This window comes from Leptonychotes weddellii, chromosome 10 (assembly GCF_054177405.1).
Source record: "Leptonychotes weddellii isolate Sample4059 chromosome 10, ASM5417740v2, whole genome shotgun sequence".
Lineage (NCBI taxonomy): Eukaryota > Metazoa > Chordata > Mammalia > Carnivora > Phocidae > Leptonychotes > Leptonychotes weddellii.
The window spans coordinates 88,255,623-88,282,432 of NC_138378.1; the positions used below are offsets into that span (position 1 = coordinate 88,255,623).

The following is a 26,810-nucleotide window of genomic DNA, read 5'->3' on the forward strand; positions in this document are numbered from 1 at the left end:
TTCTTTCTTTCTTTCTTTCTTTCTTTCTTTCTTTCTTTCTTTCTTTTCTTTCTTTCTTTCTCTCTATCTCTCTTTCTCTCTTTCTAAGATACCATATATAGCAGATACCATGCAGTTTTTGTCTGTGTCTGGTTTGTTTCACTTAGCATAATGCCCTCAAGGTCCATCCATGCTGTCTTAAGTGGCAGGATTTTCTTCGTTCTCATGGCTGAATAATATGCCATTATGTATGTTTACTGCATCTTTTTTATCCTTTCATCCATTGATGGACACTTAGGTTGTTTCCATATCTTGGCTCTTATGAATCATGCTGCAGTAAACATGGGAGTGCATATAGCTCTTCACTATCCTACTTAGTCTTTAAAGCCCAGAGTAAATGTTACCTTCCATGATGGGGAGCTCACTAGCTTTATCTGCATAGTCCCACTTCGTAGTTTCTTCTGATACTAAGTTGAAATCTGTTTCCCATTTGTCTTTACCCTCTAAGTTTTGTGACCATTTCCCTAATATTTAGAGGTAACAGACACCTTACCCAAGCCTTATTTTCTCCAGTGCTATCCTGAGCTCCATGTGGGGATAACTTGGTTCCCAAGCACCTGGGATCCCCAGCAGGGCATCTTTGCAGAAATGACTCTGTGACCCAAACAAGAGGAGAAATGGGCCTGTTCTTTGCCAAGGGGGTCCCTCAAGGACTGGATTTGCCTTAGGCCACAAGCCCCTTACAGGTGCCTGGCCAGTATGCATTCAATGAGTAGCTGAGAGTTCCCAAAATGTACCTCAATCATAGGCTTCATCTTGTGGGCCTGGGCTGCCTAACAATTAACAAGGGGACCCTCATTGTCCTCAAGGTGAAGTGCACCCCTATCTCACACTCAATGCCCTGTGCTCTCCAGGGCTCCCTCCTGTCCCACCTTGCCTCCACTCCTCCTCCAGAGCCCTGTACCCCAGCCAGGCCAGCCCCTCCCTGCTTCCTGCATATGCCCAGGCTCTGGCTGCCTCCAAGCCTTTGCTCATACTATTTCCCCACCTAGATTATCTTTCCCACCTCTTTCTCTAATCACTAAGACTATAAGTTCACACACATGTGGACATCCATTACTTTGTCTTCCAAATACCACATCAGGGGATGTGTATTATCTCTCTTGGGGCTAAGTTCAGGGAGGTTCAAATGAATTACCCAGAGTCACATAGTAACTGGAAATGGACTTGAACCCAGGTTGTTAGACTCCTTCTCCAGTGACCATATCAGTTAGCCATACTATCAGGAGAGACCTAGGCTGCCACACTTCAGTGTCCCTAAACCCCTTTCATGGTCTCACAGACCCCATGTGACCTGGTTCCTGCCCACCTCTCCGCCTTTATTTGCTCTCTTCTCCTCAACTCCCTCTACTCCAGCCACCTTGGCCTTCTTGCTGTTTCTCCATTGTGCCAAGCTCATTCCTTCTTCAGGGTCTTTGTACTCACTGCTCCTTTCCCATCTGCACAGAGCCCGCTCCTTCTGTTCATTCCATTTTCAGCTCAAGTGCTCCTCTTCCGTGTCACCTCCCCTGATCACCTTAGCTTCCCCTCCCCCAGCCACTCTCTATCATGTTACCCTATTTTATTCTCTGCATAGCACTTAACACTAGCTTAAATTTTTAACTTAGGTCTCCCCTACTATAAAAAGCTCCATGATAAAAGAAATTCCGTCTGTATAGTTCAACACAGCCTGGCATGCAGTAGGTACTCAGTAAGTGTCTGTTGAATGAATGAATGCGCCAGGGCATCCCTAACCCTGCCCCTGTCCACAGGCTGGCTGCCCGCATCATGTGGCGGGTGGAGAGAGAGGGCACCGGGCTCACAGAGGGCTGCCTGGTCGCTGTGGATGACCTGCAGAACCATGTGGAGCACTTTGGGGAGGAGGAGCAAAAGGAGCTGCGGGTGGACATGGACACTTTCTTGCAGTACTGGCCGCCCCAGAGCCAGCAGTTCAGCATGCAGTACATCTCGCACATCTTCGGCGTGGTATGGTTCCTCATGATGTGGCAGGGTGGGGGAGTGCAGGGGGCAGCTGGGATTTGTCAGCCAAGACGTGTTCAGAGGCTGCCAGGGGGAGTGGGAGGGGAGGCTGAGAGAAGGACTAGAGGGAACAGAGGCCTAAAGTAAAGAACTTTCATCGCCTTTCTGTTTTTCTGGCCGTGCTTACTAGGAAGTCATTCCCTCCCTCTTGGAAGCTGGCATCCCACACACAAACTATTTGTTATCTCCAAATGGTAGATTTGGATAGAAATTTACTTTCTTGTTTATCTACACTTTCTACTTGTTCTCCTGTCCATATCGAAAGCAAAGACCCAATCACCTTCCCTTGTTGCCCACCAGTCACTTTGGAAGTAAGACCATTCCTTTTCCCAGATCTGGTGGGCAGGATAATGGAGAGCCTGGAGCCATGGGCTGTGGACATCAGGGAGAGTGCTGCCTCGGCGTAGCAAAGTCAGACCTCTTGTAGCCATAAGAGTCCAAGAGGTGGGGATAGGAGCCTAGTGGATCAGCAGGCTCAGGCCACGTAACACCCCCACCCCTACACACACAGACACACTGAGTAAGGCAGAGCAGGGCAGAGAGAGGAACCAAGATAGAGACTGGGGAAGACTCATGTGAGACCCAGATACAGGAAAAGGGGGAGACTTCTCAGAACCAACAATTCTGTCTTCGGCCTTTGTAGAATACAGCTACCCTAAACTTCCAAGGTGGCTTTCATTTTAGCAAGTATGGTACTCTCCCAGGGTGCTTATCTTGAGGGTCCTTTGGAGTGACCTGGAGAATAGGAGACTCTCTAAGCATCTCCAGGATAAGACTGAGTCTTCCATTTTCTTGAACTTTCAGCAGCCAGGATGGTATTCTGTCCCTGATCTATGTGTGTTAACTCTTTCATCTTTTCTTCTGGGTAGATTAGCTGCAATGGCTTCACGCTCAGTGACCAGAGAGGCCTGCAGGCAGTGGGCGTGGGCATCTTCCCCAACCTGGGCTTGGTGAACCACGACTGTTGGCCCAACTGCACCGTCATATTTAACAATGGCAAGTGAGTATGTCTTTAACTGGGGATGGTGTGATGGGGATGGTGTTTTCTCCACTTGACCTAAACCAAACTATGGAACCTGAACTAGCATGGGTTTTGACTGGGCAGCAAATAGAAATTTCATTCTAGAATCATTGTGGATTGCTTCTTGGCCTTTTGGCTAAGATCAAGTGTAGAATCATTGTGGATGGGAGAAAGGTAATGATGAAGATAGCAAAGAATTCCACATGGATAATTTCTGAGTCTTTCCATGTTTCTGGAGTCTGCCTAGATATGTTAGGTAAACCTCTGACTACTGTTTTAAAGCTTGAAGCCTGGGATTATCTATCTAGAGGTCATTGCAGAACAGCATCAGCTGCAAAGCTGCTTGGCAGGAGCATATATTAGTCAAGGTCCCAGCAGAAATCAGAAGGCACACTCAGAGTTTACCCAAAGAGAATTTAATAACAGGACAATCTACAGAAGTAAGGGTAAAGTTTAAGAAACTAACAAGGAATGGTGAGATGTCCAGAGTCTAGCAATAGTATGAAATCATTACCGCCTCTAGACCTAGAGGTGCAGGTGTACTGTTCCTGCACCTGGTGAGAGCTGCAGCCATGGGAGAGGTTCCTTTCTTCACCCCCCACACAATAACTTGGCTGTACTGGTAGAGAAAGCAGCCACTGCTGGATCCATGGTGAGGCAGAGAGGGAGCCAGGAGACTAAATATCCCAACGTCTCTCTCTTCCCACTTTCTGATCTCCTCCCATTGGCCAAACTCCAACCAGAAGCCAGACAGCAAAGGACACTGAGTGATGAAGCCCTTTAGAAGCCAGTGCCCCTGACCCACCACTCCAAAGGCACAGATCAGGGGACAGAAGGACAAAGAATGTGTCTTGGGGGTGGGCATAAGTGGAGAAGTCAGCAAACAGGAAGAGACCCTTGTTGTCCATGGCTCAGGGATGGGGGGATTTGGAGGAACAAGACCTAAGCAATATTACTTATTTTGCTCTTAGAGACGAGACAAGCTTTCATGACAGATGCAAGTCATCTCTGAGCCATCAACAATGGGCAGGTTTCCCCCCCAAAACTTCCTGAAAACCAGAGACAATGGTTTCTGGTTCTCAGTCACGAATCAAGCCTAAACCCCAATCTAGCAGGGACTCTTATTCCCCTTTTCCTTCCTATTTCTGGAAGGAAGGGCCTGTAAGACACCAAGCTCTTGAGCAAGTGAGAAAGTCTATTTGGAATCCAAATGATAATTTTCCCCCAGCATTTGCAGTTCCCTTCCTAAACCTCATGGAATCCTCCTCAGAGGGGCTGTTGTCCCAGGTTAGCCTGGTTGCCGAGGATCAAATTTAGCCACATATGGGGCTGGTCTTTCAGGATGCCACTCCCCCAAGCAGTGGTGACCCAGGCCTCCCCTTGTCACTGCATGTGACAGCCACAGGAACCTGGGAGCCCTTTCTTCAGATCATTTCTGGTGTCTGCTCTGGCTTCTTTGCACCCACTAATTTTGAGCAGCCACATTTTACCTGGCTTCTTGGCTGTTGTGCAAGAGGTGACTTTGCAGTCACAGCCTGGCTGCCTGCCATAGTGGAAAGAACCCAATTCTAACCCCAACAAATTTTATATACGACCTGTGTGACCTAACCAATCTCCACACACAGTTCACACAGCCTCCAAGATAGACATCAAAGAGGCAACACTTATTCGGCCAAGATGCTTCTGAGTGAGATAACAATAGCATCCCATTACATTTTTTGGCACCTACTTTTAAATGCACTGTCTCATGGCAATCCCATTACCAGGTTACAGTTGAGAACACTGAGCCCAGGAAAGGCTGAGGACCTTTGAGCCCAGAACTTCTCATTCCAAAGCCAGTGCACTTTCCACTATACCGGGCTGCATCTTGTCAAGTGAGCCCAGCTGGAAGGGGCTGGGATATAAAGGTGGTTGTGATGGCCAAAACTTTGATTGCATCAGCTGGGATGCTGTGCCCCCTTGCTAGCTGTACTGGAGTGGCCAATGGTAATGATTTCCATTCGGGTGTCTGTTTTGTCTTTCAGTCATGAGGCAGTGAAATCCATGTTTCATACCCAGATGAGGTGGGTCAGTCTTTGCAAGCATCCCTGCTCCCCTGACCCATCTTCCTCACTTGCCCGGTTTGCTGGGGCCATCCCTTCCTGGGACTCCGTGGCTGCTCTCTGGCTGTAATGTCCTCCTGCATCCCCAGAGTCTCATCTTTGCTGAATGCTGTATTTTAAATGCATATATATGAATCATTTTGTTCCTCACCCACCCACTCCCTGCTGTGCCTTTGCTTTCCTTTGCTTCTTTTCTTCCCCATCTTTCACACCTTATTTCTCTCACTCCCCCAACCCCAAAGCATGATGATTCTTTCTAGTCCACGTCACCTTAGCAAAGCCCACATTGTCTCTCAAAGTCCTGCTTATCATAAAATGAGGACTGCTGATGTTATTGACCTACTAAAGGACTGTGTTTGTTTATAACCCCCAACTTCCCACCCAGACTGGCTTCTGAAAATAGCACCCGTAACTGTGATATTTTTGATAAATATTTATTCACACTATTCTGTTTACTGCTTCTGGCCAATTGTGAATTAGTGGCTTAGGTTAGATTTTGCTTTGACTTCTCTTAATGACAAATAAATGGCCCCAGATGGGTCTTTTTCTCAGGTTTAGTTTGAAAGTACTTGAAATGCTCTTTGGATTAAGAACAAAGCTCTGTGTGGGAGTTTGGGCTCTGGGAAGGCAGGGATAGGAGTAGTTGGTGCATTGGAGTCTGTGTTGGCCTGCATTGCACGTGACTTTAGATGATTCCCATCATCCCCTGGGCGTTTGGTTCCACATCTGTAAAGCAAAGGTCAAGATGAGAGCGTCTCTAGGGACCTTCCTTGTTCTAAGTCTCTGTGGCTCTGGGCTGCATTTCTCATCTCTCCAAGGAATGCTTAAATAAATTGTCCATGTGTGGCTCAATTAGCTGAACTCTAGAATTGCAGGGCGTTAGAGATGGAAGAGGCAGAATGGAGTGGTGGTCACTATTCATCCCCTGATCCGCAGTTCCAAGTTAGGTAAAATGGGGCATGCGTATTTTCGTGTTTGAGTGACATTAAATCAATTTGGTTTTGAAAATTCTCTTAACACGATTGAAATAACTTGAGATATTCTGAAACCTTGCAAGAATTGCCTGAATCATGATGGGAAGCAAAGCTGCTAGAAATCCTAACTCAGCTGGTACTGAATCACCTTTGAATACCACAATGGAGCCGTGCCTGGAGAAGGGGTTGGTGGGGGCAGAACTGCTGACTTACCCCACCAGGACCAGACATCAGAGATCCACACTCAACACTGGCCCAGGAATTGGCCACATGGAACTATTTAGAATACTGGCAGAGCTCTAAAATCAAGGGCTTTGGTGTATCTCCTTTCCTGCACATGGCAGACCCGGGAGGCAGACTGAGGACTATCCAGGGAGAGTGGTATGGTGAGGTGAAGCATGCATGGCACTTGATTTCTGATCTTGACTGTTGCCGAAGTGCCGTGGGACCTCAGGGGAAGTTCTTCCCATCTCTGGGTGGCAATGCCTTCCCTTGTGAAATGGGGAGGTTGATCCCCTTTGTTGCAGGCCATCAGTAGCCAAACTGTACAGGGATAATTGCAGGCATGGAAGCTAGGTACGGCCTTGTGACCAGGTCCAGCCCTCTACCTGGAATCTCTTCAATTGGATTTCAGAGCAGTTAACTAAATGGAGCCGATTTGATTGTTACTATGAGTAGAACAGAATTATCCAGAAAACTGTCCTTTAGGTCACATTTCCCCTTTTTTTGGTGGGGGGGAATGGGAGTTTTCTCAGAGTGTTAGTGGAAGCTGTCTTTGAGACTCAACTCCTAGAGACCTTGAAGAGCAGAAACCCCACTCTGATGGCCCTGGATTTGACTTCCTCTTTCCTTTACCCTCTCCAGGATTGAGCTCCGGGCCCTGGGCAAGATCTCAGAAGGAGAGGAGCTGACAGTGTCCTATATCGACTTCCTTAATGTCAGCGAAGAGCGCAAGAAGCAGCTGAAGAAGCAGTACTACTTTGACTGCACATGTGAGCACTGCCAAAAAAAGCTAAAGGATGACCTGTTTCTGGGGGTCAAAGATGACCCAAAGGTACGCGCGCCCTGCTACTGGGGTGTTGGCGATCCACTTCTCCAGGAGCCGGTGAGGCTGGAGGTCACCGCTAATCAGCGCACCCTGGTTGCTAGTTCCTGGAGAACCAGCCTGTAACTGTTGGAAAGGTGCTATGGGGTAATGGACAGAGCACTGACAACAGGTCCCAGCTAGCGTCCTGGAGCCACTCCTTGCCAGGAGTCTGCATTGGGAAGTTGCTCAGTTTTCTCCTCTGTAAAATAAGAATGATAGCACCCACCAGAAGGGGTTGTTAAGAGGATTGAACAAAATAATATCTGTAAAGGGAGTGGCATATAGGGTAGGCAGCGAGTAAATTTTAGTTCCTCTCTTTGCCCTTTTGCTGGTTAAATAATGCTGAGAATTTCATTTATTGAGACCAGATGGGCAAAGGGATTAGTGGCCTGGTTATCACCAAGATATTCCTAGTCCCCTTGAATGGGTAATGTGGACATTGGGCAATGTGGAGATTGGTTTGTATGCTTAACTCCTGAGTAGCCTGTTGCCTGGTTGATGGTGAGACCGTTGAGCATCTGAAGGGTTTTGGAGGGGGATGTCAGAAGCTCAGCTAAGCTGGGAGAGAGACCAGCAATGGTATAAACAAAAGGCTAAAACTGGACTCCTCCTGTTCCATTTTCCCCCATGGAAAGGTGCACAGGTGGAGGGTCAGGTGGATCAGCACAGATGAGGGGGGGTCTTCTCACTGCTGAGGGGGGCTCAGAACAAAGGGCTCCAGCACTTTTATGGTAAGGTAGAAGGTGTGGGGGAAGGGCTAGGAGTGGAAAAGTGCTGGGTACTAAGTTGGAGCGAGAAAGAGTGTCTTCAAGTTTCCCTCCTCCTCCCCTGTAAGGCCTAGGAATGAAGGCCCCTGGCCAGGAATGAAACTGTGCAAAGAACATGAGCAGCAGAGGGTACCTGGGTCCTTGACTGGGCCTCCCAACAGGCTCTGAAGGGAGGGCACTTTCCCCCACAGGCATGCCAGGTAGAGCCTTTGTAATTGTCTGTGGTCAGGTCTGAAAAATTACACATAGGTTTTTAGCCAGGAGCTGGACTCCTGTGGGGAGGCTGTCTGAGCCCTTCTCTATAATCCATAGTCCACTAGTACATTTAAGATACAGATACACAGATATGCTTCTTGATGTACTTAACTTCTGCATTGTACGTATGGGCAGAAGTTGCCTCTGATTAGAGCAAAGACTACAAGCAGGTGGTGGGGCCACTCTCGATTAATTCATTACTCAATGCTATCAGTGCTAATGTTTAGATAACACTATTTCCTTACTTGATTCATTTCTCTTGTTCATCCTCTGGCTATTCTAGACTTCTTTTTTTTTTGCCACTAACTTACTCTTTTTAATATTTTATTTATTTATTTGAGAGAGAGAGGGAGAGAGTACAAGTGGGGGAGAGGGGCAGAGGGAGAGGGAGAAGCAGAGTCTGTGCTGAGCAGGGAGCCCAACATGGGGCTGGATCTCAGGACCTCGGGATCATGACCTGAGCCAGAGGCAGACGCTTAACCAACTGAGCCATTCAGGTGCCCTGCCACTAACTTATTTTTATTCTTGAGATACAATATTTTTTACTCTTTGCCCAAGCAATTCTACTTCTAAGAATTTACCCAGCAGAGTTACTTGCATATGTGCACAAAGGTATGCATATAAAGAGATATATTGCAGCATTGTTGAGAACAACGACTGAATGAAACCTAAATAACCACCAATAGGGAAATATTTAAATTAAATTACCTTGCAGTCACTAAAACCAATGAGGTAGATTTTTGTGTACAAATATGGAATGAGCTCTATTTCTTAAGGGAAAAGAATTAAGAGCCAAACATTGCCACTGTATTAGTTCGCTAGGGCTGCCATAACACAGGACCCCAGAGTGGGTGGCTGACAACAGAAATACGCTCTCTCCCAGTTCTGGAGCTTGGCAGTCTGAAATCAAGATGTTGGCAGGGTCGGTTCCCTCTGGGGCCTGTGAGGGGAAGCTCTGCTCCGACCTCTCTTCTTGGCTTTCAGATGGCTGTCTTCTCTCTGTGTCTCTTCACATTGTGTGTCTCTTTCTCTTCACCTGGTATTCTTTTTAGAGGGACACTAGTCATATTGGATTAAGGACCCACCCTACTCCGTTATGACCTCATCTTAACTAATTAAGTCTGCAGTGACCTATTTCCAATAAGGTGCATCCTGAGGTTCCGGGGGTTAGGACTTAACATATGAATTTTGGGAGAATGCAATTCAACCCATAACACTGTGTATGCTGCCATTTATAAAAAATAAAAGGGACACACACACACACAGATTCATGCACACATATGCCTGTGTAAGCATAGTCAGGCTTGATACAGACAGAAGGAGGAGGAGAAGGCTATAAGCAATAGATCAGTGATGCTTGGTGTGGACAAGTTGAGAGTCACCCTTTCCAGATAGGATACAAAGGAGTTGGGACCCATGGATTATTATTATTTTTTTTTTTTTTAAGATTTTACTTATTTATTTGAGACAGCGAGAGTGCGAGAGCCTGTGCATGAGCGGGGGGTAGGGGCAGAGGGAGAGAGAGAAGCAGACTCCCCACTGAGCAGGGAGCCCAATGTGTGGGGTGGGCTCAATCCCAGGACCCCGGGATCATGACCTGAGCTGAAGGCAGAGGCTTATCCGACTGAGCCACCCAGGCACCCCTAATACGGGTTTTTTGTAGGAACACCCTTCCTTTCACAAAGTCAAAGGTTCTGTATTCTGCCGTTGTATATTGGCATGTATGTGCAGGGCACCAAGCACAGTACCATAGGAGCTACAGAAAAGAATTAGCTCCTGTGTCCACCCTTACCCTGACCTTCTAGAACCTGTGGGATAATGTGTGTTTTATCTGCAAGCCAGCCAGTCTTCCTTCCTGATATGTGGCCCTGAGTATTTGTTTCATAACTTGCTCCCACCACTACTTAATTTTTTGTTAAGAGACCAGACTCTTTTCTCCCTTCCAAAGTTAAATGTATACGGTAACCTGGAGAAAAATCAAAACCAAGTATTTAAAAAATGAGAAAATAACACCAAAATGTAGAACATTCCCCTCAACTGTAGCTTTGGAGCCTCCTTGTTTAGGTTGCTTAGGTTTTTCTTTTTCTCTCTCCCCAGCCCTCACCCCTGGTTTTCACGATAAGAATGTACTAGTTTTTCAAGGTTGGGGAACCAGCGTCCTTCTTTTGCTCTTCTCTTCCTCTTCTAGCTCCTCTCCCTCAGTGGCTCCTCCCCTTCTGCGGACTCCTCCCCTTCCTCCTCTAGCCTTCCTCTGGCTCCTTCTCCACTGGCATTTCCCCCTGCTCCAGCTCCTCACTCTTTTCCTCCTGGTTGTCTATTTACTTTGTGCTTCTAGGAGGGGAGTCTCTCTCTGTAGGGTTCCTTAAATCCTATCTGCAGATCATGCTTTCCTCCTGCCTTTACTCTGAAAAGTGGAGCCAAGTGGAACAGCCCCATTTCCTTTCTCAGAATAGCTTTATCACATGTCGCACATGTAATTAACAACCTTCTAGCCAGGTTGCTTTGAGAATCTTGGCAGTTGCCTCCTTGAAAAAATTTGATTCACTTCCAAAGCTTGAAGTAACACTCTTCCTTACAACATCAAATTGAACAAGGCTTTTTATTAACATCCTGACCACTTGGTATTCTCCAACTCTACCCTGCAAGCTATTGATTACTCCAGAAGATTCACTAAGAATTTTGAGTTTTAAAGATGATGGAACTTACAGTAGATTAGAGACTCGTGGGCATAAACTAGATCGATTTTATGAGCCACTGTTTGGGCAGCAAGCTATGGATGACACCAAGAATCTAGGCTTGGCAGACTACTCGTACACTCTGGACTAGCAGTTACAGAGCTCTGTACAACCAGGTGAGACATGGACCCCCTCTTACTTATGTGCTTGATTCAAATGAGTTTAGGAAAGTGAATATGCACTTAAATGACTTGTCTGGAACCAAGACAAGGTCCAAGTTAACAGAAGGCTAAGTAGTACTCTGGGGCTAGAAGATAGCCAGAAGCCAGAAATCTCAGCCATATCACAGATCAAGACAAAGGTGAGGTCAGGAGTGAGGCCTGTGAGCAGAAGTCATAGCAGTGGTGGATGCATCAATGGTTGGAGTCAGGCAATGTGGCAAGTATAGGTAGATGTGCAGAGGCCAGATACAGAAGGAAATGAGGATAGTCAAAGTTGTGGGGATAGTCAAGAACTCCACAGAAGCCAAAGTAAGTGAGGTGAGAAGAAGCGTAAATAGAAAGTCCGTTCCTTTAGGAGATCCTAACCCAGAAGCAAGCTGTCCTGGCCGGGGGCCTCTCATACTGCAAGGTGGACACTGCAGAACTGGCTCAGGACAGCTGCCAGACTGAGGGAAGATCCCGATCTCCATCTATTAAGGGAGTATGTTTTTAAGGGAACGAATGCCCATCCTCCTGTTACTTTTTGGTAGTTTAGTGAAGGTGACCTCGCAAAACAATGTAAGCAGCAAATCTAAATGGAGCCACTGAACTCAATTCCTTATAGTGAAAAATTTGGAAAACTGGAGACCTGGTTAAATAAATTATTCTGGCTTTATACAGTGGAAACTGCTACAATTATTAAAAGTGGTGATATATTTTGATACTGGTATGGGAAAATATCCACACCTACTGAGTGAAAGAACAGACCATAGACAGAGATGTGGTCCTCTTCCAGTTAGAAGAGATATTTGGTGCTCTTGGCATATACACACGTGCATGTGCACGCCTACAGGAATGCAGTTCAGCCAGTACATACCGAGAAGGCCGTGATCGACTTGCTTGCTGTTTACGGTCAGTGTCTGTTCTGATTGGTCAGTGCCTTTCCTGTGCCACTTGTTAAATATTTTAAATATTATTCCTGTATATATGCTACACTTGATCTTAGCCAAAAGGCCGAGAAGCAATACTCCTGTATATATGCATTGGAAAATGTTCCTCAAAATGCTGTGTTCATCTTTGGGTGGATTCTAGGGATTTCTATTTTTATTCCATGCTTTTTTCATATGTTTTATTTTTTTAGTTTCCATGTATAAGTTTTATGGTCCAAATAAATAATTAAGTTATTTTCATTTTGGAAGAAAGTTTTATCAGATTTGCCTAAGCAAAAGAAAAAAGAAAAAAAGTTAATTCTAGAAAAGAGTTTCTGATATGGATGAGCACAGCAAGTAAACTTTTTCTTTGGACATTGAGAATTTTGGCACTTTTTCTTCAAAATTATGATTCCCTTATGGGCTTTTTAATTAAGGTACCTCTTTCCCTGAAATAATCAAAGCTTCATTCTTTAAAAATAAGATCACTAGAGGGGCACCTGGGTGGCTCAGTCCATTAAGCGTCTGCCTTCAGCTCAGGTTATGATCCCAGGGTCCTGGGATCGAGTCCCACATCAGACTCCTTGAACAGCAGGGAGTCTACTTCTCCCTCTGCCCCTCACCCTGCTCGTGCACTTGCACTCTCTCTCTCTCGCAAAAATAAATAAATAAAAAATCTAAAAAAAAAAAAAAGATCACTAAAGGGGTACCTGGGTGGTGCAGTTGGTTAAATGTCTGACTCTTGGTTTTGGCTCAGGTCAGGATCCCAGGGTCATGAGATCAAGCCCTGCATTGGGCTCCGTGCTCAGTGCAGAGTCTGTTTATGACTCACTCTGCCTCTTCCCCTCCCCCCCTCAAATAAATAATTAAATCTTAAAAAAGAGCACTAGACTGCTCAGGCAAACACTGTAAGCCTAATGAATTCAAATTTCACAGAGACAGCTGACAAACTCTCGCATGATATCACGTGGTCAAGACAAAGAAATAGGAACTGGATGCTAAGATACTTTGAAAGGATTTAAATGCCCACAGCCACAAGTCCCCTCTTTAATGAACTCCAATGGCAAGCTGGAAAAGGATTTTTTTGGGTCAAGCTTTAAGCTTCTGTCCTCAGCCCTGTGCTGGTCAGTATTTAAATCAGTGAGTTGTGGGCGCCTGGGTGGCTCAGATGGTTAAGCTTCTGCCTTCAGCTCAGGTCATGATCCCAGGGTCCTGGGATCGAGTCCCTCACTGGGCTCCCTGCTCAGTGGGGATCCTGCTTCTCCCTCTGCCTCTCTCTATCTCTTATGAATAAATAAATAAAATCTTTAAAAAAAAAATCAGTGAGTTGAGCGAAGACTAAAACGCAAGAGCATACCTGTGCAATATGTGGTTGACTTGAAGTAATGAGGAACAATGGAAAATATTTTGGGTGATAGAATAAAAATCCAAAATACCAAAGAAAATACCACAGAGATCAAGGTCAGATTCTGCCCTGGGCTCCCAAAACCCAGGCATGAGCACAAGGTGGGGAATGACCGGCTGGCAGCAAGGCTCCAGGGCTTGGTCAGTGGAAAATGCACCTGAGTCAGAAGCTTGATGAGGGAGCTGCAAAAGCTATAGGGATGTGGAGCAGCATGTACGGAGGTGAAGCATTCAGAATGAGGAAGGCATCAATCTTGCACGACACTGAATGTCAAAGATGGCGGCTATTCAGAGATGCAGTTGGTTGCTTCGTGAAGAGGTGTCTAACTCATCATCCCTCTCTTTCCCAGCCATCTCAGGAGGTGGTAAAGGAGATGATACAATTCTCCAAGGATACACTGGAAAAAATTGACAGGGCTCGCTCTGAGGGTCTGTACCATGAGGTAAGAATTCATTTTTATAGGGATGGGTAGGGGAAGAGAGCAGAATGGTTCTCTGGCAAGGGGGGGAAATGGGGTGGGGTGGAGATGGGGAGGCTATCGAGCAGGTTGTTTTTCTGGAGGATGTCCATTGGTTTGGACTGTGACTCTTCTTGCCTTTAGTGCCTCTTAGAGGTGTGTTCTCAGTGATTGTTCAGCCTACTGAAGCTGGGTCTGGGGAGAGCACAGGCAGCCTGACAAATGTCCCCGGGGGATCTGTGATATCTCAGGTTGGCATCAGAGGTGGAGGAATGGAGATGGCAGTGGATTGCTTGCTTTTTCGTAATTGAGTGTATGTCCTGGCTGCAGTTTTCAGTCTCTACTGAGCATTCAGCCCTGGCTCTCAAAGCAGTAGGAATTATCAACTGGCTGTACACTAGAATCGTTGAAAAATCCTGATGCTCAGATGCCGACCCAGGACAATTTCATCCAAAATCTCTTGGGGTGGAGCCCAGACGTCGGGACTTTTAATTAAAACTTTCAAGTGATCTCAACAGGCACCCAAAGTTGAGACCCCCCGCCAAACACTGATCTGCAGAGCATTTGCATCAAATTCACCTGGGCAGCTTGCTGGAAATGCACAGTCCTCTGTCTCACCCCCTCAGATGTGATTCATCCAATCTGCAACAGACTGTGAATCCAAGCTCTTTAAACATCTCAGGCATGTAGCTGGGTTTGGAAGCCACCAAGGCATGGCAGTGTGGGAGATTAGTTTGTGTTCGTTTCTATCTGCTTTTCCTTTATCTTCATCCTCCTCATTTACTCATTCATTGCACATTTTTGAGCCCTTAGTGGGGTGACCAGCACAAGACTTATTCCTTACCAGAACCAATGCGACATCCTCCTGGCGGGTCTCCCAGCCTCCTGGGAGCCTCCCTCTCTGCCAGCTCATCTTGTACACTTCCCTCGGGGAATGATTGTCCAACCTCACTGTGCGTAAGGACCACCCAGGTACAGATGCCAGGGTCCCTCCCCCAGATATTTGGTTTCACTTGGTCTGGGGTAGGGCCCAGACAACGCGGTTTTTAAAAAGGTCTCCGAGTAATTCCAGAGCCCGGCCAGAGCGGAGAATCACAGGAATGGTGGTTAAGATAAAGCACAACTGCTTAGTTTGAATTCTTGCTCCGTGTTTTACTACCTGTGTGACTTTGGCAAAGTCCTTACGCTCTCTGTGCTTCAGTTTCCTTATCTGGCAAAATGGGAATATTAGTAGTACCTATGTCATCGTATGGTTGTGAGAACCAGTCAGTCAGTCAGTCTCTCCCTTTCTAACTCTCTGCCACCTACTGACGATGAGAACACCTCACTTTGCACGTTGCCCTGCCAGCCACGTCTCCCACCGGTACCCTCTTCATCCCTACTCTGCAGCCAAATAGGACCATTTTGCTTTTCTGATTACAAACCCGTGCTTTTCCACCCCGTCAGCAATGTCCTCAACCTTAAAAGAATGAGTGTCCAGTGTCGTGGTGATGCTCCCCTACGTGAGTGCAGTGGTAATGGACAGGGCCCGTGTCTCCTCCAGGTTGTGAAATTATGCCGGGAGTGCCTGCAGAAGCAGGAGCCAGTGTTTGCCGACACCAACCTCTACACGCTGCGGATGCTGAGCACTGTTTCCGAGGTCCTCTCCTACCTCCAGGCCTTTGAGGAGGCCTCGTACTACGCCAGGAGGATGGTGGATGGCTATATGTAGGTAGCAATGCTGGGTCTCAGAAAGTGCCCTGGAATGTGTCTGTTTCAGGGCTGGCATGTAGACGGCACGCACGTTGCTACGTCCCCCTCCTGTAACCCGCAGCAGGCATCAGTAATCGATCGCGGTCCTTTTTATCTTTACCACTGAGCCTTTTTACCACGGTGCTCCGAGGAGTAATGACCACATCATCAGGGCTGGTACCCGAGATGAAACCTATCTGTCATCCCTGGTCTTTCCCAAATCCTCCAGCTCCTCTATCACATGGGCGGCATCTCCTGCTTTTGGTTTTCTTAAGGCTAAGTCCCCTGATTTTTTAAGTGCTTCAAGAAGTTCCCCCCCTAGCAGTCAGCACAAGCAACCTTTTCTTTTATTTAAAAATGAATGAATGAATGAATGAATGAATGAATGAGGTGTTAGCCATCCTTGCTTACAAATTATAAAATGCAAAGCCCTTGCCTTCCCTCTGCCAATGTCTTCTCTTGCCTTCCATGTCCACGTTGGATGTGACTTTGTATCTTTAGCCAAATGAGTAAGTTGGCACAAGCAGGTTCCATTTTTTTGAGAGAATGTTACTCATAAACAAAAGCCAGGAAAATTAGTACAATATGCTAAAAGGAAGCTCTGTTAGGAGGGTGCCAAGGAGGTGAGACTACAGTTCTGTCCCAAGAAGGACATTCAAGTTCTTTTTATTCCCCTGAACTGCTTTCCAGGAAGAGGGCTGGGGTGTCCCCGAGAGCTCCCCACTTCCTGTTCTCTCGTGGAGTCCTGACTCTTTTGCCCATGAGGACTTGGCTTTGTGGCCCAGGGCAGTCTCAGCTCCCACAGCCTCACCATGTGGGGTGTTTGGTAACTCTTCCCCTTCTCTGTGGCTCAGTCCCTGCTCCACGGGCTGCAGATACCTCATGGCACTGGTGGGAGAGCAGATGGACCAAGTCAATGAGGGTACTTGGTAAGTTGTCAAATGCTGTGCAGATATAAGGAAGGTTGGGATTATCTGTGACAGTTACTTGCTGTGTCCCCACAGGAAGCTCTACCACCCCAACAATGCCCAACTGGGCATGGCCGTGATGCGGGCAGGCCTGACCAACTGGCATGCTGGTAACATTGAGGTGGGGCACGGGATGATCTGCAAAGCCTATGCCATTCTCTTGGTGACACACGGACCCTCCCACCCAATCACCAAGGACTTAGAGGCAAGTAGCATGTCAGGGCTGGGCCTTCTTTTCTGGTCTGAGCTCTCTCTACAGATGGGAGCTGGGTTCTGGACTCTGCTTTTGGAAAGTCCATAGATTGCCCACTGGACCAGAAGGGAATTCAGAAATGCTTTAGTCCACTTCCCTTGTTTTACATCTGAGCAAACTGAGGCCCCTGGAAGGGCTTAGCCTGGCCATAGTCACATAGAGAGTGGATGGCAAAGTTGAGGTTTGAAGCCCGAGATGCTCCAAGCGTGGATGGAGAAAGCCTAACCAGCAGTGTGCGTGCAGCCACGTACATTGGAAAACGTGCTGCCTAGAGTGGAACTGGGGAGCACAGGCTCTGGAATCAGACTGCTGGGATTAAACTCCAGTGTCACCACTTTCCAGCTGTGTGAGCGCAAACATGGAATGTATGGGCCTCAGTCTCCTCATCAGTAAAATGGAGAAAAGGGATAGGGTTGTAATAAGGGTTCTGTGAGTTAATGTGTGAAAAGCCCTCAGCACAGTGCCTAGCAAATGGCATGCTCTTAATAATTGCTGGTTTCCTTTGTGCTTTGAAGAGCTGGTTTTTTTGAGGGTGACAGGGTCCAAAGGACTGTCCTCAGGGCAGTATGGTACAGAGAAAGAGGACAGACTTTGGTGCCATAAAATGTCTGAGAAGACTAACTTTATGCCTAGTATATTAAGCCTGTCATCACTGTTTATGGTGTGTCTGTGTCCCACAGGCCATGCGGGTGCAGACGGAGATGGAGCTGCGCATGTTCCGCCAGAACGAGTTCATGTACCACAAGATGCGCGAGGCCGCCCTCAGCAACCAGCCCATGCAGGTCATGGCCGAGCCCAGCAATGAGCCAGCCCCAGCTCTGTTCCATAAGAAGCAATGAGGACCTGTCTGGTGGAGGAGGGGCACCGTGGCTGGGGAACTGGGGAGACATTCTGGAGGTAGTGGGTTTCTGGGAAGACCCTTGATGAGGAAGGCAGAATAATGTTCACTCTTGTTGCTCTGGGAATGTACTGTTCTGCATTCCTCAGTTCATTTTGGTTCATTTAAACTTAGTTCAATTCCCAATTGAACTCTATCCCAGCCCAGGCTAGCCCATCTTATCCTACAAATATTTACTGGGTGGAAGGCCCTAGGGATAAAGAAGTTTCAAATGTAGCTGGGGAGGCAAAATGTAAACAATTAAAGCACAGTATAATAAATACAATGGTAAACTATATAGGGGGGTGCAGTGGCAGGCATATGTCTGGTATGTGGGGGGGGGTGTATGCGTTGGGCAGTGTGTCATGGAGGAGATGACATTTGAGCTGAGGGTGGCAAGTGCCTGGAGTCTCAGATGGCTGCTCACCTATTTGTGCATATATCTCTGGGACTGCTAGTCTTACTCATGGTCTGGAATACTGCGGTCTTATCTGACGAGGATGGGTGATGTTCAATTTCTTCAGGTTAGCGTGGAATTATGAAGAAGGGGCCATGTTGGGGCCATTTAGTTTCTACTCAGAGAACCAAAACCTCTTAGTAAATATGAGAATGAGGTGAATATGCAGAAAGAGGTGGGGCTTTGCCCTAGCCACTTGAGGCCTCAGTTTAAGGTCTGGATTCCAAGTATTATTCGGAAACTATTTCTAAAACACCCAGAAGGAGTGTCTCCTTCCCCCACCCTCACTGCCAAGCCTTGATTCCCTGTGATGTGGGTGCCACTTGGACGATATCTGAGATTTTCCTGGCCATTGGCCAACCAGGATTGAAGTCTTAGCAGGATGAAGCTGAGGGAGAAACTTGGAAACACACATACCTGATGGTTTTAGGTTCAGCAGAATTGGTTTTGGGGAGTTTTATTTGGTTACATGTGCCTGGATGGTCTTTACCAGCTTAGACATCATCAGTGGCCCCCAGTAAATTTCTGTTCTTAGTAAGGAATAATTATGATTTCCTTTGCTTAATTTCTTTCACTGCCCATGCCCTGGGACCTCTGCTCTTCTCACCAGGAGGAATGTCTAATCCAGACTCCACACGCCTAGGTTAGGATCTCCTTGGGAATATGACCAAGTTGCCATCACATCCTGGGAGGTTGCTGTGGTTTCCACCCAAGAGTGAGGGTCTTGGAATCAGCCAATCTAGCTGTCCTGTTATCTTCTGGAGTTCTAAAATTCTCGCCAGTGTTTTAGGGGAATCCTGGAGCAAAGCTATCCATTTAGGGGTGTCACCAAGTCTTCTATACCATCTGGGGCCACCCTTGACCCCAGAGCTCTAGCTACCATCTTGAAGTGATTCCACCAAGCCCCATATTTATCATCTGTGCCTAAAGTGTTAGCTCCTCCAACTACCCCCTTCATCTTCAGAACCATCTGCTGCCTCTCTCTTAACCTCTCCAATGGCTCTGCAAATGTGCCAAAAATTGGCCCAAAGCTCTGTGAATGTGCTACCTCTTTGCAAAATACTCATACCTGGCATTCAGCTCTTCTTCAAGGATACCCCCTTCTCTAGAAGCTTTCACAGGAAGACTGACAGTCTTCTAAGCTTTCATACTAACAGGCCTAGAGATGGCACCAGCAATCTCCCAGGAACCCAGTGCACATTCAAATGATCACTCTCCTGCCCTCCTATAAAACCTCTCCCCAAGCCTCTTCCCTTCTCTGTCACTGTCCTTTGCCATTCCGCTGGTCATTCTCCCATATTCATGGTCTCATTTTCCATCCCCTCTGCCTCAAATTTGGTGTCTTCAATGTCCACTTACAAAAATCATCTAATCCTCTTGCTTCACAGATTCTCAATTTACTCAATAACAGATGACTTTCCAGTTTCTTCATTAATACCCTTTCCTGGTCATAATTTCTCCATTTTTCATGTCTAACTTTCTGGTCATTGCTTCCTACCTTTCCACCTCTCTTTTTTCTCCACCCCAGATTACTAGATGACATCATGTATACTCTAGTATTTCACCCTCCTCCTGTCTTTACTTCCTTCCAGATAAGCCAGTTCATCAGCCCTCCTTCCTGTCTGCCCATTCTCCCTTCCTGCCTGGCAGAGTCCCAACCCTGGGTTCATGTAGCTGTCTTGTTTTCCCTGTGCTGCTCCAGGAGATGCTAAGCACAGCCCGGGAGAACAGTACCTTTATGAACACAGGCACTTCTACAGACTCCTTGCCAACCTCAGCTGGCCTTTGGGCGCAGCCCAGAATTGTTTCATGTGCCCCTCATTGGCTCTCTCTCCCTTTTGCCCAGTAGCAATTTCAGGCCTTCACTCCTGTCCTCCAGTCTTCGGCTTTCAGCAGAAGCTCATCTGCTTTGTAGAGAAACAAAGGTCAGAAGATGGGACACCCTCAATCCTCTTCCCACATTCATGCACGTCTTATCTGTGCTTGACCTTCTTTTCCTCCTTCTGACACCATTGGAATGGGAACCCCTCTCCTCCCACAAAGCTAACTCTCCACCTGTGCTCTGGACCCCTTTCCCTCTGATGTCCTTGGGGCCTTGCTTCACCTCTAATTCCCTCCCCACCCTGGATCCTTGACATTCCTCCATCTGCTGCCTTCTTCATCAACAACCATGCTGAGGATTCTTGGGTCATAATCTTCACAGCTGAGTATTTTTTTTAAAGGACTTGTCCCTCATAGTTATTATCTGCCTTTCTTCACTTTCTTCAATTTCTTCCTGAACCCACTGCAGGCTGCCTTCCTGAACTCCACTAAAATGGCTCATACAAGGTCAACTCTGGCGGCCTGCTTTTAGTCCGTATGTTATTTGGCTTCTCTGCATCAGTTGACACTCCGGGCCCTTGATTTCTGGATATCACGTCCTTGTGATCATCTTCTGATGTATGTGGTTTCGCCGTCTTCTTCCCTAACCCCGTTTCTCTACCTGCCCCCGATACATTGGCATTTCCTGGGGTTGTGTTTGTTCCTTCTGGTCGCTCTTGGTTCATTCTCATCTCACTCTGCACACACTCCCTGCATGAGCCCAGCCAGGCCCTTTGTTTAATCACCACCTTGAGTCTGATATTCTTAACTCTATATTCCCAGACCTTGTTCTTGAGCTCCAGCTCCGCATGCTCTCTCGAATGTTCTCCAGGCACATCACACTCGGCACATCCAAAATGAAACATTCTCTTTCCCTTGTCCCCTCCCCCACATCTGTCCCTCAGCACACAACCCAAGAACACTTGACTTCTGCTCTAGTCACTCACTTCCACTGCATCCTAGACATCAATCAAACCTGCTCACTCATGGGTCCCTGAGTGACTCACGTTCTCCTGTGCCTCTCGAATTTTGAAACATTCTATCTAAAATATCTGAAACCTGTCAACTCCTTATTCATCTTTAAACATCCAGTGAGGAAATCACCCCTTCTGTGAAGCCTTTCCCAAATGCCTTAGATTCTGTTGGCTCCCTGTCTGAGTCTCTCACATCACCCTTGAACCCCCCCCCCACCACCACCAGAGCACTCTCCTCATGGCATTATAATTGCCTTTTACTTGTCTGCCTCCTCCACCAGATTGTGAGCAGGAGCCGTGTCCCTTTATTTATCTTTCTATCCCCAGAACCTAGCCTGGGGTCCTGGAACATAGTAGGTGCTCAGTTAATGTGTGTTGAATGAATGAATAAGTGAGTGAATTTGCTTATCTCAGAGCAGAAGAGACTTGAAACTGCATATTTTGAGTTTTTATGTTACAGCAGTCAACAAAGGCCATTAAATCATCTGTATTTCCAAGCAAATATGTGTGACTTCTTTCTTTCTGACAGTCTATTTAGAGCAGTGCTGTCTAATAGAACTTTCTGTGATGATGAAAATATATTGTGTCTGTGTTATCGAATATAGTAGCCACTACCCACATGTGACTATTCCAGCTCGTGAAATGTGTCTAGGGTGAGTGAGGAACTGAATCTTAAATTTTATTTAATTTCAGTTTAAATAGCCAACGTGGCTACTGGCTCCTGTATTAGACAATGCAGTTTTAGAGAACAGTGTACTTTTTAAGATTATGGACACTGAGACCAGTGACGTTCCTATCTCAGCTCTCCTATTGTCAGCTCTATGACCTTGGACTGCTGAGTTCACCCAGGCCTGTTTCTACGTCCCTACCTACCACACGGATGTGCTGTGAGAATTAAGCTTTGAAAATGTGAAAGCCCTTTGAACAGTGTCTGGCCCATTCTAAGCGCTCCAGGGGCACTCCAGCCATGCTTGTGTTGAGGATCCCTGCCCCTACAGAGAAAGTGAAGGTGAAGGATCAGCAGGAGCAGCTCTTGAGAGCTGACTGTGCCCATCTCTTCCATACTCCGCATTCGGCAACATCACATTGATAGCTTGACATTGGCCATGGTGAGAATACACTGGAGCAATTGGCTTAACTTTAGAAGAACACATTAATCTGTGGTGTTGGCGATCTCTAAAAATGGGGTTTGCTACATGGAAGTAACAGAATGAATAGTTAAAAACACCATTAAAGAAATCTTTACTTACGCTGGGGTGAAATCTGCATTATGAAGCCTGTACCCCTCAGGGCCATGCCTAAACAAATCTAAGACCTCTGATTACTCCCCTTCCAACTAAGCCACTTGCTCACCGCACCACCAGTGTATCGACAGACACATGTATTTAGGGCCAGATACAGCCACGGCTTGGGCCAATTGCTCAGGGTTTTCTTCTCTAAAGGCTGCAGGAGAGAATCAGTAGAGTTGGGGCACACGCAGAAAGAGTGGCAACATATCGGAGGGCAGTCAGAGGTGCAAGCCCCTGGTCCGAGGTGTGCGCATGGTAACAGATGATAACATCCAGTGCGTGAGGATAAACAGCACTTCCGGAAGCTCCCTTGCCTGCCCCTGGCCCAGCATTACATACAGATCACCCAATCTGTATGTAACGCACCCAAGAGTACCTCATCAGTCTCAGGAAGGAACAACGCACAGCACGACCAGGGCCACCACATGTGTTCCATAACTCTGGCATGAACTCATCCTCATTATCAGCAGCCCCAGCTCAGCTTGGTCTGAGAACAGTCTGGTCCAGGCACAGGACTAAGGTTTCCCCAATGTCTTTAGGAGCTGTATTTATGGCCTATAGTTGCTGTAACAAATTACTACAACCCCAGGGGCTTAAAATAACACAGAGTTATCATCTTACAGTTCTGGAGGTCAGAAGTCCAAAATGGGGTCTCACGGGGCTAAAATTGAGGTGTCAGTAGGACTAAGTTCCTTCTGGAGACTCTGACGGAAGAATCTGTTTCTGGCCTGTTCCAGCTTCCAGAAACTTCCTCTAGAATACCCACACTCCTTGGTCTGTGGCCCCAGTCAGCAACCTTATCACTCCTTCTCTGACCCTCCTGCCTTCCTCTTTCACTTATAAGGATACCTGGGGCCCACTGGGGTAATCCAGGATAATCTCCCCATCTCAAGGTCTTTACCTTAATCACATGTACAAATGCCCTTTGCCCTGTAAGGTGACATATTCACAGGTCTGCAGGCCAGTGTGTGGACATCTCTGGGGTCATGATTCTGCCTCCTACAGCAGACTTGCTACTAAGCCCTCAGAGAAGTCATTTATGCACACCTGCAAGCCGCTGAGCAGAAGACCGGGACTTGAATCTGGAGCTCCAGGATCCAGGAGAATGAATCTTCCTTCCCTTGCATCACATTGGCAGCCATGTACAATTTGCCTTCTTTCTCTTCCTCATTCACCAAGACAGGGGTTCTAAGTGCTTACTAAGTGAAACACAGCCCTGTCTCACTGCCTTCCTCTGCCCGCCTGTCCTGGGCAGGTGTGGTGTGGTGGAATCCCTTTGTAGACCAGGCACCTTACTGGGTATGGCAAAGAGCTGGGGGCAGTGCAGGGACCTACAATTTGAAGCAGAAGATAGTGTTCCAGATGTGTGGTTTGTGTCCTTCAGTGGTATTTACATTTGGCCTCGAAGGATGGTTCTTTCTCCTTATTCACCATCCAGCTTGTCAGAGTGTGTTTCTTGAGGGAAATTTTGTCTTGCTCACAATGGTAGGTGTTCAGGCCCTTCATACTGTTTATAGCTGAACTCATCATTTCCCTCCAAACCACCCAGCATCCACCTAGTTCCCCAAGATCTGGGCTATTAGGTGCCTCCCTCTCCTTCACCCGCTATAATGGGCTTCTGAGCCAGTCTCTTCAGCCCGGCATTTCTCCACTTCTGAAAACAGTACCGACTCACACTCTGGAGATTCTCCTCTGCACTATGAAGTTCATAGGAGGCTGCTCAGGACAGGTCGGCTCAGGACCCAGCCTGGACCTATCGTGATGCAGCATTCCCTGACACACAGTGCTGGTAAATACTTAACAACATTGTTAAGAAGAGCCCAGATTTGTGACATTTGCTGATTTTTATGGTATATGTAAATACCCTCACCATGGCCAATGTCTAAGCTACCAAGCTGCATGTTGAGTTGGGAGCTGGTACTAGCTGATTCCAGCACACCACTGTATGTGACCCAAGCTAGACAATTGGATTCTTGCCCAGACCCTTCTGAATTGGAGGAGGAAGAGTCCCTGCTCTGCTCTAGGAATGCAACTTTCAGTTTGTGACCCTGGAGGTGACGGTAGTCATACTCACTGCTGTTTGGAAAGTTCTGGGAGAACACAGCTAGCATTGAGGGAGAAAAAGGACTGGATAGAAGAGAGAACTATTGGTAACATTGTTGTAAGACTTTGGAACCCCCTGCTCTTTCCAGTTCTGCGTCAGTGAACTGCCTCTTCCCCCGACCCACCTTTAATTTTAGTCTAAGTGAGAGTAAGTATTTTTTTCCACTTGTGACTGAAGGAATTCCCATTGTGCTAGTTTGTCTCCACTTATCTTACATCCTTGCTCCACCCCTTGTTCTGTGCCCAGAAGGCTGATCTCTGCTTTCCTGTTCAGCCAATGGGAGGACCCAATAGAAGAAGGGAAGGCAGAAAGATCGAGAGGTGGCATGTTATTCCCCACAGCAAGCCCCCATTCCTGCCCCCTCTCTGCCTATCCAGGGTTCAGCTCCTGTTGGGTGGCTTTCCAATGGCTCCAGTGCTCAGTGAATTTAAGTAATGCAGTTCCCCACACTGTCCCTTCAGGCCTATGGGTGGTAATGGCTTTCGGTGGTTGCTCGTCCCTGGGTGCCTCGCCTTCCTTGTGGGCTCCCTTTACTCAAACCACACCTGTGTAAATAGTGCTTCCATTAAATTCTCATCGGGAGAACCCTTTTGAGTGAGCCTTGTTTCCTGCTGATACATCCCTGACATATATCTTTCCAATGTGCTTCTCATCTCACAGGCATTGCCTTGGTTCAGGCCCCCACATCTCTCACCTGGGCCACTGCCACAGTCTCTTAATGGTGTCTCTGAATTCAGCCTTGACTCTTCTCATTGGACCTTGACACCATGGCCAGAATAATCCTCTACACTGCATTCAGTATCATGTTATTCTTGCAGCTAAAAACTCTTCATTGATCCCCCACTGTCTCCAGGATCGAGTCCAGACTGCTTACCAGAGTAAAAGAATATTCACAACAGAGACTCTCTATCCTCTGCCTCATCTTTTGCCAAGTCTCCATTTATACCATGCCTCTACCATGCCTCCCGGCCAGGCAAATATCCTTGAATGCTTTTGAGAGTCAGCTGAAATGTCTGGAGCTTGTACCCACCAGGATCACAGCATGGATCATACTGTCGCCATGATGGATTATGGGGGTTGATCTCCACCCCCTAGACAGCAAGTCTCCTGGGGATCATTGTCAGAGCTTAGCACTGCCCCGTCCTGATTTGACTGAATGAGGCCAGGTTGTGTGGAGAAGATACATTTAATTTTATATCTCCATGTTTACTCCATGAAATCCTAGAAAATCATGGGATGGTTAATGTGCCTCTAGCATATAGAGAACAAGTATATACTCTGAAGATCGAATATAGATTAAGTTAGACACCCCATCCCCCCAAATCACTTTCTTTACCCTAGTGGGAATCCGTTTTTAAAAAAGAAGGTAAGTGGAAAAGTCTACATTTGCATGAATATAGATGCCAAAACTGGCTCTTTACAAATCAATCAGCACTCATGGGCACAGAGAGTGCTCGGTTGTTGGGGTGCCCACAGGACAGGGGGAGAGGTGGGGGCAGTCGCAGGAGGGGAGAGGGGTCAAGGCAAAAATAGCTGATACCATCAACAACTGTTTATTCGATTTATTTAAAGCTAACTTCAGGCCCAAAGTTCTCTGGGCACCTGTACAAAATCCAAATTCAGCAGAAAATTAAACTTCTTTTTCAGGCATAAACACACAAACAATCTCCTCCAAAAGCAAGACTTGTTCCCAGGAGAAGATCTCAGTTAGGAGGAGGCTTTGGGAATTGTGTCAGATCCCAAGAGGCTTGGTCGAAGAGACCTTGCTTCTACTACATTCCTCCTCCTGTGTAGCTCATCAGCTGTGTGGCCCTAGAAAACCTCTTTCCTCTCCGTGCCTTTTCATCTGTGCACAGATGCTTCTCCGGGCATGACAGAGCTGCTGCTAATGGTCTGGAGGTCAGACCCAACTGCAGTTTTCTCAGGAATCCAAGGGGCAGTAATGACATGCCTTGTTTGGATGGCACATGCATCATTTTTTTAAGATTTTATTTATTTGACAGAGAAAGAACGTGTGCATGCACACACAGGCAGGGGGAGTGGCAGGCAGAGGGAGAGGGAGAAGCAGACTCCCCGCTGAGCAGGGAGCCTGATCCTGGGCTTGATCCCAGGACCCTGGATCATGACCTGAGCTGAGGGCAGACACTTAACCAACTGAGCCACCCAGGCGCCCCCACGTGCATCATTTCATCTGCTCTTTACCAAAGCCACAAGAGGAGGTATTGTGTTGCCCAGTTTACAGATGAGAAAACTATGGTCCAAAATCAGGGATTAGTTAACTGGAACCATGTCTTCAAGCCTATTTTTTTTTTATATATATGTAGAGAGAGAGCACATGTGTGGGAGCGGTAGGCGGGGAGAGGCAAA

The 26,810-nt window shown here is 47.1% G+C and overlaps 1 protein-coding gene and 2 non-coding genes across 6 annotated transcripts in view; 2 read left to right on the plus strand and 1 right to left on the minus strand.

Moving 5' to 3' along the window:
- The window catches only part of SMYD1 (SET and MYND domain containing 1), a 47,685-nt gene extending 26,133 nt beyond the window's left edge, over window positions 1-21,552 (plus strand). For 3 of the 4 annotated variants that reach the window (XM_081796740.1, XM_006741163.3, XM_081796738.1), the window contains 8 exons: window positions 1,791-2,004; window positions 2,928-3,058; window positions 5,104-5,142; window positions 7,020-7,209; window positions 13,823-13,915; window positions 15,474-15,637; window positions 16,666-16,834; window positions 17,563-21,552. In XM_081796740.1, coding sequence (XP_081652866.1) covers window positions 1,791-2,004; window positions 2,928-3,058; window positions 5,104-5,142; window positions 7,020-7,209; window positions 13,823-13,915; window positions 15,474-15,637; window positions 16,666-16,834; window positions 17,563-17,721 — 1,159 coding nt within the window. In that variant the 3' untranslated portion in view covers window positions 17,722-21,552. The remainder of the gene's footprint in view (window positions 1-1,790; window positions 2,005-2,927; window positions 3,059-5,103; window positions 5,143-7,019; window positions 7,210-13,822; window positions 13,916-15,473; window positions 15,638-16,665; window positions 16,835-17,562) is intronic. The other variant, XM_031036536.2, reaches the window with a different exon arrangement.
- Window positions 3,196-3,384, plus strand: LOC115943560 (U2 spliceosomal RNA). Its single transcript, XR_004078148.1, has one exon. It is a non-coding gene; the product is annotated as a U2 spliceosomal RNA (small nuclear RNA).
- On the minus strand, window positions 11,970-12,165 carry LOC115943559 (U2 spliceosomal RNA). The gene has a single exon (XR_004078147.1). It is a non-coding gene; the product is annotated as a U2 spliceosomal RNA (small nuclear RNA).
- Window positions 21,553-26,810: the final 5,258 nt, after the last annotated feature.